Source organism: Callospermophilus lateralis, chromosome 13, assembly GCF_048772815.1.
Source record: "Callospermophilus lateralis isolate mCalLat2 chromosome 13, mCalLat2.hap1, whole genome shotgun sequence".
NCBI classification, from domain to species: Eukaryota; Metazoa; Chordata; class Mammalia; order Rodentia; family Sciuridae; genus Callospermophilus; species Callospermophilus lateralis.
In genome coordinates, this window is record NC_135317.1 from 94206922 (window position 1) to 94222805 (window position 15884).

Genomic DNA, 15884 nt, shown 5'->3' on the forward strand with positions numbered 1-15884 from the left:
TTATATTGGTCACAGACAGCAGCTGTTTTTGGAGTGGTAGCTGCAAATCAGAGGTATTCTCTATGTAAAAAGCAACAGTAGGTTGGACATAGGTCGTATTAGCTATGTCACAGGTTTTTTCACTAGCTTCCATAGTTGGTTACCTTAGCCATGCACCTCTCAACGAAGCCAAATAAATTCAAATTTATAGGATTGCCTTTCAACTAAACAATATGAAATGATCTTGGGGTGCTTAAAAATGTGTAATTATGGGCTGTGGTTGTAGCTCAGTGGTGGAGCGCTTGCCTCGCATGCGTGAGGCCCTGGGTTCGATCCTCAGCACCACATAAAAATAAACAAATAAAAATAAAGATATTGTGTCCACATACAACTAAAAAAATTTTTTTAAATGTGTAATTATAAGATTTAGTCACTCATTTCAACATTAGTAAATTTTTATATTTAATAATTACTTTTATATTATTGTACCTCATTTCCTTTTGTTCAAATAAGTCTACTCTTCAATTAAATATGAGTGGTAATGTAGCTTTTCAGAGTTTATGAATCTTTTACACTTACTGGAGTAGGAGGTTTTTATTTTTAAAATGTTATGGTGATAAATTTTTAAGTTTGCAGTTTGTTAAGATTAATTTGTCACATTTGTTATATGCGATGTCTAGGATGTTCTTTGTTTTAAGAAAATTTAGTGTATTTAAAAATGCCAAACACTTTACAATAACATAGAATATCTGATGTTGGCTGTGTAATTCTAATAGTTTGCCATAACATAAGTAGCCAGTAAAGAATTAAGGTCTTCTATGGTCTTTCCTTACTTATGCTTACTTGTTGATAACAAAATGCTCACACATTTTTAGGTGGAATGTTTAAGTGTCTGTAAGAGGTAGATAATATCATCTCTGTGATCACAGGGGTCTTTTGGGTGGACACTCACTGGCAATCATGCTGAAAGAAAAAGGTGAATACATGCAGTGGTACAATGATGAACTTCTGCAAATGGCAAAGCAATTGGGTTACAAACTTTTACCAGCTTTCAATACTACCAGTGGCCTTCCTTACCCAAGAGTAAGTAATTCTAAATATGTATAACAGTCTTTGTATACTTCCTTTGTTGTTTTACAAAATATTTAAATGTTTTTTTGATCAGAGCCATTGTTTCTCAATGGTTTCATTCTTTATTAGCACTGGAAAAAAATGCTTCAAAACTATATAACAAAATTATATTGACATTTCAATTAACTTACATTTGAGTGATGTGAGAATTAGATTAGTTTAAGCTTTGCTGTGTCTCTGTATAACAATTTGAATTATGCTGCAGAAGGAAGAAATATATGCTAGACTAAACCTTGAGCCAGAATTGTTTGTGCTGAAGTTATGGTCAAAGCACTGAGAGGAGGTAGGTATTGTTCTCCAAAGGAAAAGATTCAGAGAGAAGAGGGGACAGACAGAGGAATGAGGAGGAGGTAGAGCTGGTATTATAAATATATAAATATAAATAGTATTATAAAATCCAAAAATGGGAACTTATAAAGGAGATGTTCACCAATCATGATGGCAACACTCCTGTAATCCCAGATAATGCTACTTGGAAGGCTGAGCCAGGAGGATCCCAGGTTCAAGGCCATTCTGGGCAAATTAGTAATACAGGGCCTCAAAAAAAAAAAAAAAAAAGAGGTGGGGGACTGAGTGGTAGAGTACTCACCTGGCATGTGTGAAGCACCCTTGGTTAAATTCCTAGTAACACACACACACACACACACACACACACACACACACACACACACGCCATCCTAGAAAACTTGAGGAGAATCGAGTACAAAGAGAACCTTGAAGGTTGTAGAGGGGTAAATTAAAGGGGAAAGAAGAATCCAAAGTAGGTAGAAAGTACATGTGGACCACTTATTTGGGGGTTTCTTCTGTGTTGGTAGTTAAAGGAATGCTGGCAGTAGAGTCATTGTGGGAATTTTTTATTTGATTTTTCCTCTGAGAGAATTTTTTATTTAAAGCAGAGGGAAGGAGGTCATTGAAGATGGAAAGAGCTGTCTCTTCTGACTTTTTTCATTCTTTATTAGCACTGTTATTTTCTTCCTTTTATCAAAGTCAGATACCTCAGGCATTACCAAGCTCTATCACTTTTTTCCTTTTCTTATTGCAGCTATACTGTTGAAGCAAGTATAATTTTGTCCCTAAACTTCTATAAATACCTATCCTACTCTTTTCTGTCTGGTTCATGATCCAGAGCACTTGAATAATTAATATTACTAAAGCATAACTTAAAAGTTTTGCTCATTCATCGTCCCTATTGTATTAAGTGTTCTTTATCATTTAGAACTCTTCATAGTTAGACAGTAGACTTTTTGGCATTCTCTTATAGTACCATACCCCAGTGGAATCATTTTTCCACCTCAACCAAAGCAGTCTAGGTTCCCCTGAAATGCCTGGGTTTTTTTTTTTCAGTCCATATTTTTAGGCCTACTTTATCTATTACTTGGCGTTACTTCTCTACCAGTATAAATCAGTAAGGCTGTTTTCTTCATCAAGAAATTGTCTTTGTAACAAAAGTGAGTGCTAAGCAATTCAGTGAGACCCTGGCTCTAAATAAAATACAAAATAGGACTTGGTGCTCCTGAGTTCATTCCCTAGTACCCACGCCACAAAAACAAAACAAAACAAAACAAAAAAACCATCTTTGACTAGGTAGACATATAGCATGTTAAAGGCTAGTGCTTTTCAAATTAGAGTACACATCCCATTACTTACCCATTAATTTTAGTGGGTTAAGATCAGCACTTTTTTCTTTAATGAAAAAGCCTAGAAATAAGCCTCAATTTAAGTTTCCAGTTTTTAATATTTTAAATAGGTTTTCCTGTGAACATTCTTACATGTGTAAAAACATTCTTAAATCTGTTAAAAAAAAGGCTACATTTTTAATTTTTTCTTTAAGCTAAATTACTAGAAGAGGAATTACTTAATTGCCCAATTGCTTCCTGGAAAGTTTCTTCTGAACTTTTTCAGTTTTACATAAAAGTGCATGTGCCATGGTGCTGGGGCCAATACTGTATGTTATCATTTTTTTTTTTTTTTTTTACTAATTTAATGAGAAAAAAATAGAATCTCTTTAATGTGAATCTATATGCTTATTAGTTAAATTTTTTTGTTGATCCACTTTCAACTTATTAAAATTAGAAGCAATTTTAAACTATTTTTAAACAATATATAGATATTTACTTAATTAAGTTTATTTTTAGTGAATATTTTTAGTTTTTGTTATAAATAGAGGTGCTGTATTTTGAGGAATCTAGCATTTCTTTACTTTTACATAATATGAAAAGCAAGCATGGAATTGCAATAGAAGATACCATGAGCATTATAGTAAACAAAGTAACATTTTCTTATCCTTTGAAATCTCAAGAAGATTTTTTAAACTTTTTTAAAAAAAGAGACTACAGAAGAAAATGTCTTTCTATTCTTCCTTCTACATACTTAGTAAATAACTGCTTTTGCCGATGAAAATTTGTGTAACCATTCTGTCTTAGATATCATACATAATTGATAACATTTGTGGTACTGTTTTTAACCCAAAAGAATTTGCTAGACAGAAATGCTGTTGTAAGAGCTGCTGGACATTTTTTAAACTGACCTTTAAAGCTTATCCACACTACATATTGCCATTTCTTTAAAGTTAACTGAAAGCAACTTGTCTACTTTTCAGATAAGGTCTTATTCCTAAGGTTGAGTAATGATCATGTCCTAAAATACAGGGTTAATAGAAATTCTGTTGTGATTTGTACATGTTTTAAGGATTTTCCAGGATAGCAAAGAGATAATGTAGATAAATTTAGTGTAGGTAATTTATTGTTTCACTTTTCAATAAAAAAGTATCCTTTTTAAAAACCACTTTGTGATTTTTCAGGAGCTCAAGATCAGGAAGAACCAGGTTCAGATTCCTTCTAAATATAAAAGTTTATTAATACTTTTATATCTTTTTTGTCTTAAGCCTTCAAGTAAGTAGGGCAATAAGCTTTTTGTTTCTAACATCTACACTAATAATTGGACATCATTACCAGTGCCTGCTCTACATCAGGCACTGGAGGCCTAGTCAAGAGGACAGGAGCTTACCAGCTTCTAAACCAAATGTCAACAATAGGATTCCCATAAGCTAAAAAATAAAATAAAAGAAAGATTGAATCCTTCTTGCTAATTTTGTAGAAAATGGCACATGAATATTATGTGCTTAGAATGTATTTCCTTAGACATTAATTGGAAAGTCACAAAGCTCATCAGAGTGAATCTCAGTGATCAGTTATTTCATGAATTATTTTTCATGATTTGATAAAAAGGTAATTTCTTATCAAAAAATCTAATATCTCTTGATAGTTGCTAATTATAGTCTTCTGGTTCTATAATAGATCAATTTAAAGTTTGGCATCAGAAAACCGGAAGCTCGCACGGGAACTGAGACAGATACCTGTACAGCATGTGCAGGTACCTTGATCCTTGAGTTTGCTGCTTTAAGTCGATTCACAGGAGCAACAATATTTGAGGTTTGCTTTTCATGGTCTTTGATCTCCTGGGTATTGGGCATAGCTCTTTTCATATTTGTTTTCCTTTGGTTAAGTTTTAAGATTATCAGTTGGAGGATAACTGTTATTTTGATGAACTTTTCATCTAATTCTATTACGTAGTTTTTAATTGTTGAAAACATCAAAGTCATTGCAAAGCAATTATGTTAAATATCACTCTGTATTTTGTTCACAAACTACAAAGTAAAAGTTTAGTTTTGTTCTTAGAAGATTGTTTAGCTATATTATATAAATATTTCATGGCTCCTTGGGCTGGAGTTGTAGCTCAGCAGCAGAGCGCTTGCCTCACATGTGAGGCACTCGGTTCAATTCCTAACACCACATATAAATAAGCAAATAAAATAAAGGTCCATCAACAACTAAAAAAAATTTTAAAAAATATTTCATGGCTCCTTAATACAAATGTCTTATATGAAATACTATGTCTGTTTTGTTAGACTTCTGAACAGTCAGTTGCATTTCGGAAACCTTCACTACTCTGCTAAAACCATAGTGAAATTTTTGCATTTAAGTCATGATTGAGAGTCTGATCCATAAATGTATTTACTCCAAGGGAAATATTGCGTATTATCTAGAAGACTTAACATCCACATAGTTTGTTGTGGTGTAGCTATGTCTCTGTCTCTCTCTCTTTTTGAAAAGCTAATTATGTAAGCCTGTCACTGGAGTGCAATAGTTACATAAAGCACCCTCTTTTTCAAACATATGACTTAGGTGAGTTTTTAAAAATTCAGCAAATGGTACACATGGACAAAACAGAAATAAGAAATGCATTCCAGCATTATAGACATTGGATCAGACTATAAATAAAACAAGTGAAATGATCTTTTTGTGTATGCATGTGTCTGTATGTTCAGGACACGTTTATCATGGTGGAACAGGTAATCTTTTATTCCATACCTTGTTGATTAATGTTTTCCCTTCATTAAAAAGTATAAATACTATTGCATACTTTTAAATATGAGCCACAAACTCAAGAGATGTTGATGGATTTAAAGGTGAAGAAAATAAGGCTAAGAGAGGATAAGAGATCTATAGAGCTAGTGGGTGAATGAATGCAGTTGGAATTAGAATCCATCTCTTTCTGAGTTCAAAGTTCATATTCTTTCCACTGGGCTTGTTTGTGTTTATAACTAAACCTATTGAGAATCATGATTTTTTAAAAACTTCTTGAATATACAGTAATTGATTTTCAGAGAAGCAACCTGATGCAGTTGATGGACAGAGCATTGATATAATAGGTAAACTGGCCTGTGGACCAAATCTAGCCACTACCTGCTTTTTTTTTTTTTTTAAGTAATGATATTGGAGATTGAATCCAGAGTCTAGCACATGCTCACCAATTGTTCTATCACTGAGCTATATGCCCAACCCTCTCTATTTTTGTATTTTTTAAAAAAGTTTTATTAGAACACAGTCATGCTTAATTATTTTGGCCTATGACTGCTTTGTGTTACAGTAACAGAGTTGAGAATTTTGATCAGTGACAACATGGCATATAATGCCTAAAATAATTACTGCAAGCCCTTGTCAGAAAAAGTTTGCCAACCTTGGTCTAACCTATGAAAAGGTCTGAGTTCTTGTATTAGTGTCCTAGAGTTCCATTTTAAACTTGGGTTAAGTTTTCTATTTCACTGGGTCTTTTTGTTGTTGTTGTTGTTATTTTGGAATGGGAATTGAACCCAGGGGCTCTCTACCACTGAGCCACATCCCCAGCCTATTTTGTACTTTATTTTGAGACAGGGTCTCACTAAGTTGCTTAAGGCCTCATTAAGTTGCTGAGGTTGGCTTTGAACTTGCATTCTTCTTGCCTCAGCCTCCCAAGCCGCTGGGATTAACAGTCACGAACCACCACACCCTGCTTTACACTCTATTCTTAAATATACAAAGTGGCAGATTGGTTTAATAATTTTTTTCTTTTATAGTGGTACTTCTATTAGGCTTGTGTTCTGAAATTAACTTCACCTATACATGCCCTTTGCTTTTATATTTTCTAACATTTTTATCCCACACTAAGAATTTAATCAGAAATCATTTTAATTTCATATTCAGTAGTTAAAAATGAAAACATAAAAAGTTGTCATAAGGTTGTAAGTTTGGTAACACCAAATAAATATTCAGAAACCTAGTTAATTTACTAACTTTTTACTAAAATGTCATGTGTCATTTAAAGTAGGATCTAGCAGAGCACTGTGGTACACACCTCTAATCCAGGCAGAGGGTGGAGGATTTCAAGTTGGAACCCAGCCTGGGTAACTTGGCAAGACCCTGTCTAAAAATAAAAAGGGATAGGGATGTAGCTCATTGGTAGAACACCCCTGGGTTCAATCCCCAGTACTTCCTTCCCCCACAAAGAGAGAGGTTCTGAAATGACTCTTTCAAAGGTAGCATTCCAACTTTAAAATTCTCTTCCAATAAAGAATCTAAGGAGGTTAGATACTCCTTAGATCATTTAAGTGACAGAAATTATTTTAACAAGTGCATTTAATATGCCAGCCATTAATATAATTTAATGATACATGTGTGTTGTGAAGGTGTACTATAAGTTTAAATGAAAATGGATGATCTCAAAGTGGGATCACTGCCACTAAAAAGCATTTTCAGAGTCCTTAAATAGACTGAAAAAGAGCCAAGATACGACTTCAAAGACGTTTATATTATAAATGGTTAGCTTAAGAATTTTACTTAATTCTTAAAATATCCTGTGGGCCTTTGATTTTTGTTTGTTTCCTTTTTTCCAAAGGCATGCAGTTCTTCAAGTTTGCTTTTCTTTTTAAATTTTAGGAATATGCAAGAAAAGCTCTTGATTTTCTATGGGAAAAAAGACAGCGAAGTAGTAATTTAGTGGGTGTGACTATCAATATTCATACTGGAGATTGGGTGCGGAAAGGTATGTAACTTGGACTTTTAAAAGTCAAACCTTCATGTCCTCATAATAGTTGGGAAATAAAGGATTTCATTTTTTCAGATAATCTTTGTATAATATTCTGTTTCATGCCTTTATAGGTATGGCATTGTAGGTATAGGGTATAGATGAAACACTAGAATTAATTTATTTGAGGACTACAGGATCTGGATACCTCAGCCATCTCTCATCAAGGTATAGCTTAGTGGACATATCTAAGTTATCAGTCCTTCATGGGTTTTTTTCCTACCTCTGGAAATAAAGTGTAGCAAAGTAGCTAAGAACATGAACTCTGGAGTCATATTTTTGGAATTGAGGCTGTGTAATCAGAGGCAAGTTGTTTAACTTCTGTGTGCCTCTCCATATTAACATCCCCGTATCTGTAAAATGGGGATAATAATAGCACTTTACGGATTGATTGTGAGGATTAAATGAGTTAATGTAAAGCATTTAGAACAGTGTATCCTTGGCACACTACATTTACTATGAAGTGCTCATTAATGTGATCTTGGTCCTTTTGATCAATAATTTTACTTCTTTAATTTAGCATAATAAAAACTATAGAAAATTGTCCCCAAAGGTGTTCATCATATTTTTAACACTGGAAAAAGAATAGCTAAGAAAATTATTTTATATGAATGTTGAACTATTAAATTACTAAAATGAATTAGAAATAAGGAAATAAACATTGTAATGTTATATGAACACATAGGATATGATTGTATAAAGAATATAATTTTATATTTATAAAACAGCCCTATAATGCCATGGAATTAGAAGGATAACCATTAGAGTGGGGGTGGGGGAAGGAGGGAAGGGTGGGGGTGTATTTGGTAGTGAAATTAACCAAATTGTGTTTTTATGTATATACAGATATGTAACAAACCCACCATTATGTATAGATGAGATACACCAATAAGAAAATAAAATTAAATGAAAAAAATGCCCCTATAAAACAAACATCAAAGAATGGAAATATGCTAGAATGTTCCTAATGAGATTATCTTTTTTTATATAATTCTCTATGTTCCACAGGGCTTATCTTGTTTCTGTGTAAAATAAAAAACAATTGCCTGTATTTAAATAAGTAAAATTATGTTATATAATTGTTTATTAAACATTAAAATAAAACTATTACCTTTTCAGTATCATAAAAATTTTCCTAAGTTTTATCTGAATGGTTTCTGAAAGAAAACTGATTATATTTTTCTCTTTTTTTTTTTTTTTAAAACCTACTTTAGGCCTCTTGTATAAATTAATTAATCATAATTAATTTTGAATTGGTCATAATTCTTGACTTATGACATGACACTCTTATCATTGGTCCATACATGACCCATTTTATTTAATCATTTTTTATAATAAATACCCACTAATGAACCATTACAACAGCAACTTACTTGATAATATACTATTGTACATGGTCCTTGATTCTCCCCACCTTTGTAACTCCACACCTTTGCCTCCTTCCACCTGAAGTAGTCATCATCTTTATGTTGATTGTTCTCTTAATTTCCTTTTAATTAAATTTTATTAAATCTACATGTATTCTTAAAAATGTATAGTTTGTTTTATTTTAAATTTTATTAAAGGATGTCATATTTGATGCCCCTATGAGACTTTTTTCACTTAATATTACATTACTCAGATTCATGCATATTGTTGCATGGAGTTATAATTTTTTAATTGCTGTTTGATAATTTATTGAATTACTAAATCCATCATGGGCATTTGCTTATAGAATTTTGCTATTATGAGCAATAGTGTTGTGAATATTTTTGTTGTTTACTCCAGTTGTACATGTCTTAAGAGTTTCTCTTGGGCATGTACCTAGGAGTCGAATTTTTAAGTCAGAAGATAAGTTAATGTTCAGCTTCAGGAGATAATGTCCAATTGTTTTTCACAGTTATTTCATCACTTTGTACTATAAGATTACCTGTGAATTGACATGCCCTCCAACATTGTATATTGTATATTGTTAGATTTTAAAGTATTTGCCATACAAATGAGTTTCTAAATAACATCCTGTTATGGTTTAGTTTACATTTTCTTGATCACTAATGATGCTGAATACTTCATATTTATTGGTCATGTATGTTTCCTTATTTTTTAAATTGTATGGTCTTGTACTTTTTCCATTTCTTTTGGGTTCGTGTGTGCTTTTGTAAAAGAATTATTTGTAAAAGTTTTTTATATATTCTTAATACTAATTCTTTGTCAGTTGTGTGTATCACATATATCTTCTTCCAGTTTATGATTCACAACTTTGACTTTAAGTTCTTTTAAATTTTTAATATAGTTGTACTTATCAGTCTGTGATTTTATGATCAATACTTTTTTGTCCTGTTTAGGACTCTCTTACTAATCAGAGGTCCATAAGATATTTAAGTATTAGAAGTTTTTTAAGTTTTATTATTGACATTGAAATTCTTAAGCCATCTGGAGTTGATTTGTGTTTGTAATGAGAGGTAAAACTACTTCTCACAGATTTCTACTTTCTTAGAATTTTTAGCAGTGTTTTCCACTTTACAAATATAGGGAGATAGTTTAAGAAATTTTATAATAGTTACAGTTCAGTGGTCTGTATGCTACATGTATGATGTTTATGGTCTGTGTGACACCTATCCTTTGAAACTTGTTGAAGTATTCTTTTTGGCCTAGAACATAGTCAGTTTTTATAAATGTTCCACATATGCTTAAGAGAAATTGTAATTTTTCCAATTGTCAGATTAGAACCCTATGTATGTTAGTTTGCTCAGTTACTAATAATATTGTGTACATCCTAGTGATTTTCTGTTTGCTTGATCTATTAATCATTAAGAAAATTAGGTAAATTTCCAACAATGCTCTTTTTATAGTTTTGGATTTTGCTTTACATATTCGGTTGAGTGCACTATTTTAAATTGCTTTCTCTTCTTAGTTAAACCTTTTAACATTATGTAGTGACCCTGTCCATTTCTAATAATACTCTGTCTGAAAGTGTATTTTGTCTGGTAGTAACTACATCAGCTTTATCTTGCATAGCATTTGCCTAATAAGTCTTTTTCCATTCTTTTATGTTCAGTCTTTGCAGGTATTTATGCTATAAGTGTGTCTTTGGTAAAATATATATCTTTAAATCTGTTTTGTCTTTGTCTCGTAATTGTTAATTTTAGTCCATTTACATATTTGATATTTTAATATATTTCAACATTCTTTGTACTATGTTAATATTATTTCAGTATGTCCCTTTTCTATTTTTCATTTGAATCCTTTTGTTTTTCATTGATGCCTGCGTTTGCCTCCTGAAAACATAAACTTTAGTATGTTCTTCCATCCCTTTGTCTCTTTTTTCTTTTAGTCTTAGAGTTCTCTCTTTGTTTCTCCCTATCAACATCTGGGTTTGTCTCTCTTCTTATTTAAGTAAAGTCAGGCTGGGCATGTTGGTGCAGGCCTGTAATCCGAAGCTGAGGCAGGAGTATCAGGAGTGCAAAGCCAGCCTCAGCAAAAGCAAGGCCCTAAGCAATTCAGTGAGATTCTGTCTCTAAATAAAATATAAAAAGGACTGGGGATGTCGCTCAGTGGTGAGAGACCCTGAGTTCAATCCCCATACCCCCCAAAAACAAAAAGTAGAGTCAGCTTTCCGTATCTGTGCGTTCTGCCTTCAAAGATTCAACCAATTGTGAATTGAAAATATCTGGAAAAAAATTGTATCTGTACCAAACATGTAAAGTCTTGTTTTTCTTGTCATCATTCTCTAAACAATATGGTATAACCATTTTCTTAATATTTATATCACATTAGGTATTATAAGTAATCTAAAGACAATTTAAAGTAAATGGGAGGATGGGCATAAGCTGTATGTAAATACTACACCAATTTATGTAGGTACTTGGGCGTCCTTGGATTTGGTATCTGCCAGGAGTCCTGAAACCAGTCTCCTGCACATACCAAGGGATAATTGCATTTCAACCCAAACTCTTGTGTTTGAGGGATTATGCCTAACAATATCTTTATTGTGCTTTCATGTTTGAGTGAAGTTTTGAAAATACAGCTCTTTTGTCTTTTTTTTAAAACTGGGATTGAAATGTTTATTATTCTTTCATTTAGAAGCACTTTGTTTAATACTATATACACAAAGAATTGGGAAAACTGAAATATTGTTAATTAAATACATGAAACACTTCATGATCCAATTTTAGTATAGGTGCTGCTAAAGTGAGCACTCTATTGTCTTCTTAAACCAGTTTTTAAAATATGACAGCAAGTGCTGTGGATGCAGCTTAGTGTTAGTGCACTTGCCTAGTGTGTGCAAGGCCCTGGGTTCCATCCCTAGTACCACATACCACACGCACACACACATACACACAAAGTGATATCATTTTTATTTCAGTGCTTTTATATGTGGTCTTCTCTTTCTTTCTGAAGGAGTATGAATATCAAAGACAAGGAGAAATTTTGAAAAGAATTACTATAATTTTAGTGTAGGTTTTCCTCTATCTCTCCTTTCTATATTATGTGGGCCCTTTCTTTTAAAATCTTTAATTGCTAAAAATTGATAGTTAGTTTTTTAGGTATTTTATCCTTTTCACCTTTATTTCTTTGTAATTCCTGTTATCTAAATCACTGTTGTTTCTCTTCCATCTTCCATATGTCTTTTCTAATATCTCTTGCTCTTAAATAAGCCCTTTGTAAACAATTTTACAAAGTGATTTTAAAAGAAAAAAACAACTATTATCAACAAAGGAACTATTATTTATATAGTAGAGTTAATATTTCTGTAAATGTATAATTTTTACTTTAAACAATTTCGTGTTTAGACTAATTTTTCATTATTGATATACTTGTACCCTCATTTGTACTCTATAAAGAATTTTTAAGACTTGTTTAATGAAGGATCATTTATATGTATTTTCTATAGATAGTGGAGTTGGAGCAGGGATTGATTCATATTATGAGTATCTCTTGAAAGCCTATGTCTTGCTTGGAGATGACAGTTTTCTGGAAAGATTTAATACAGTAAGTTGATCAAATTTTGTATTAATTTTATAGCCAATTTCATTTGAGTTAAGATTTTGATAGAAACTCAATTGCCTGAGTTGCAGTCTAAAAAATAATTTGTTTTTAAGTGTTTGGTAGTTTTTTGTCAGAATTCCCTGATGATATTAGAGACAATGTAAAAGCTACATACATTTCAAAAAATTAACTTACATAGTAGTTTTGTTTTTTAATCTTTTATCAGAAATTTTCTAGATTTGCCAATAAGTAATAAAATATGTAGATTTGAGTTTTACCTAGTCTTTTGTGCAAGGAAGACAGTTATTGGAATAAGTTACAGTTAGCTTTTTCCATTGGAATCAAATTTTATTTGAATCTTAAAAGTTTGACTTAGTCCTTGATGATACCAAATAGAGCAGAATTTGGAGAAACTAATGACAGTGCATTTCAGAAGCAGGTCTATAAGTGTCAGGACTGAATCAGCACCAGTCATAATTTTGGGGGAGTGGGGTGGTTGTTGAGCTCAATTGCATTGCCTTTGTAAGTGAAGCAAACTGAAATTAATATGGCAAACTCATAGGCTATATCATTATGTTCTTTTAAGCATAATTTTTACCTTTTTTCTTTCTTTCTTTCTTTCTTTTTTATCCACCCCATCAGTTCACCCACATTACATATGTGAGACAGTAAGAGGGTAAAAGTATGAGAGCCATCCTGCTTTAAATCTTGATTGTACCGCCTGTTAGTTTTGTGACTTTGGGCAAGTTTAATAACCCTGTTGGCCTTTATTTCTCATTTATGAAATGCAAGTATTAATACTATTTATATGGCTATTGGGAGGATTAAATAAACATATATATACATAAAGTGATTAGAAGAGTGCCTTAACATGTGGCAGGTACTCAGTAATAGTGATTAGCAAAGAGTAGACAGGCTAGCAAAGTAACAACAATAACCAAACAACCTATTATATGCCCTACTAAATTATCAATTGAATGCTTTAAAAATACTATCACATATATTCTTTGTTAGATTATAGTAAGATTTTTCTTGAGGTGAATTTGGACAGATAACCTTTTGTTGGCTCATTAACACAGCTTGTCCCCTTTAGAAAGCTGAGAAATATCAAGGAGAAGACAAAAGAAGGAGAAAAAGAGTTGCTAAGAGCGTAAAAAGCAAAGATAGGAGACCATAAGAGTAGGAACAGTGATGTTATGTTAACTTCAGTAGTCGTGAGCACCAGTTAGTTGAGAATGCACCAAACTTCCTAGACACAGGAGAAAACTAAGTCTGTAACATAGAAGCCTGTGACTGTATTCCAAGGAGAGCTAAGAGCATCATTGGGCCGCAAAGGCATGTTAACCACAGGCTGATCCCAAAAGGAGGTAGGGATGTTTGGATTTATTCCTCTAAGAATCTCATATTAAATACAGTCCTTAGTATTCTGCATCTGACTTACAGGACATAAGGGAGAATATATGTTTCAGAAAAAATTCGATCTAAAATAATTCAAGAATTTCCACAGTTAACAGATGTGAATTTATTTATGAACATAAATTCAGGCTTAATTTCTTGACTGCACTATTTAGTATATTTAGAGTAGCACGTGTTTTTCAGTTTACTTTAATGAACACATTATTATAATCTCTTAGCACTATGATGCCATAATGAGGTACATCAGCCAGCCCCCTCTTCTACTTGATGTGCATATCCACAAACCAATGCTGAATGCTCGGACTTGGATGGATGCTTTGCTTGCCTTTTTTCCAGGCTTACAGGTATGGAGAGGACATTTTCTTCTTCTTAAATTCATTATAGTTATACGTAGTGTTAGGGTTCATTTTGACATTATATAAGCATGGAATATAATTTGTTTCAATTCAGTCCCCATTATTTCCCCCTGTTTCCTTTACTCCCTTGATCTTTCTTCTACTTATTTATAGTTTTTTTAAATTATTGCATTATAGATGTGCATAAAGATAAAAATTCACTGTGGTATCGTCATGTATGTGCAGAAGAAAGGTCAGATTCATTCCACCATTCCTCACTTTTCTTCTCCTAGTACATTTTGTTGATATTAAAATAAAATGATTTTAATTAAGTACATTTATAATCTTTAAAATTGAATGACAAAATATAGTCCCTTTCCAAAGTTGTCTTAATATACTCAGATTCATTTGTAAAATGACTATATATAAAATTAACTCATATTTTATTGGGTCATTTTGTGGTTTTTGACTTCTAGGTTTTAAAGGGGGATATTAGACCTGCTATTGAAACTCATGAAATGCTATATCAAGTTATTAAAAAACACAATTTTCTACCAGAGGTAAGCAAGTAATCTTTGGAATTCTCATTTACATATATACTGTAAATTGCTAATTAAAAAAAAATGACATCTTCATAACATGTTTGCAACATGGTTGCTCTTTTTAATTAATTTTCCCCTCGTTAAATAGGTTTTTTGTTGTTGTTTATGTAACATTATATGTTTTCTTTTTTTTTAATATTTATTTTTTAGTTTTAGGTGGACAGAGTATCTTTATTTTACATTTATGTGGTGCTGCAGATCGAACCCAGTGCCTTGTGTATGCTAGGCAAGCATCTACCACTGAGCCACAACCCCAGCCCCTGTTTTTGCTTTTCTTCATGTATCAAAGTGAGCAGCTTAATTTTTGGATAATGCCATTATTATATTAATTTTTTGTAAAAAAAAAAAAAAAAAGAAAGAAAGAAATTCCAACATAGTGTTTGTCAACCTTTCTAACCCATGCCATTGCAATTTTGTCAATTTTTTTTTTTCCTATGGTGTTAGCGATTGAATCCAGGGCCTCACACGTGCTAGGCTGTCTACCACCAACTTGTAATCTCAGCACCCTAATAGTCTCTCATTTTAACTTTCCATGTGTACCTACCTGCTAGGGAGATCCTGTTGTCTTTTATTTTCTAAGATTTGTTTGATGCCTGTTTACATTAAGTGTACTTTTGCTGGTCACACATGTTTCCTGGAAATTTGGAGAATATCTGGCCTTGCTCATACTGGCTGTGAATTACTCTTTTTTTTTTTTTTAATTTTAACATTATATTTAATAATAAGTATTCTTACTAGATCTATATGACAAGATTTTAATAGCATGCCTTTTGGCTTTCCAGAAATGTACCTTTACAAATTTCCAAATGTGATGGCCTTGCTCTGTCCCTGATTATTTACTCTCTGTGAGAATTCTAAGCATTCCACTAACTCAGAATGCTCCCTGATACATTTGTTTTAGTATTGTTTTATTAGCCTTCAGGTAAGTAGGACATGGCAATGGAGAAAGTTCATATTCAGGAAGAATAAAATGAGGTTTCAACAAATACATCTATCACATAAATTTTTGTTTGATTCCTATAAAGATTTTGGTTTCCTCTTTCTTTTTTAA

General features: G+C 32.3%; 1 protein-coding gene across 5 annotated transcripts in view; it reads left to right on the forward strand.

Moving 5' to 3' along the window:
- Positions 1 to 15884, forward strand: part of Edem3 (ER degradation enhancing alpha-mannosidase like protein 3) — a 70924-nt gene that overhangs the window by 24470 nt on the left and 30570 nt on the right. For all 5 annotated transcript variants that reach the window (XM_076831421.2, XM_076831422.2, XM_076831424.2 and 2 more), the window contains exons 6-11: positions 909 to 1062; positions 4407 to 4541; positions 7365 to 7470; positions 12386 to 12483; positions 14115 to 14240; positions 14708 to 14791. In XM_076831421.2, coding sequence (XP_076687536.1) covers positions 909 to 1062; positions 4407 to 4541; positions 7365 to 7470; positions 12386 to 12483; positions 14115 to 14240; positions 14708 to 14791 — 703 coding nt within the window. The remainder of the gene's footprint in view (positions 1 to 908; positions 1063 to 4406; positions 4542 to 7364; positions 7471 to 12385; positions 12484 to 14114; positions 14241 to 14707; positions 14792 to 15884) is intronic.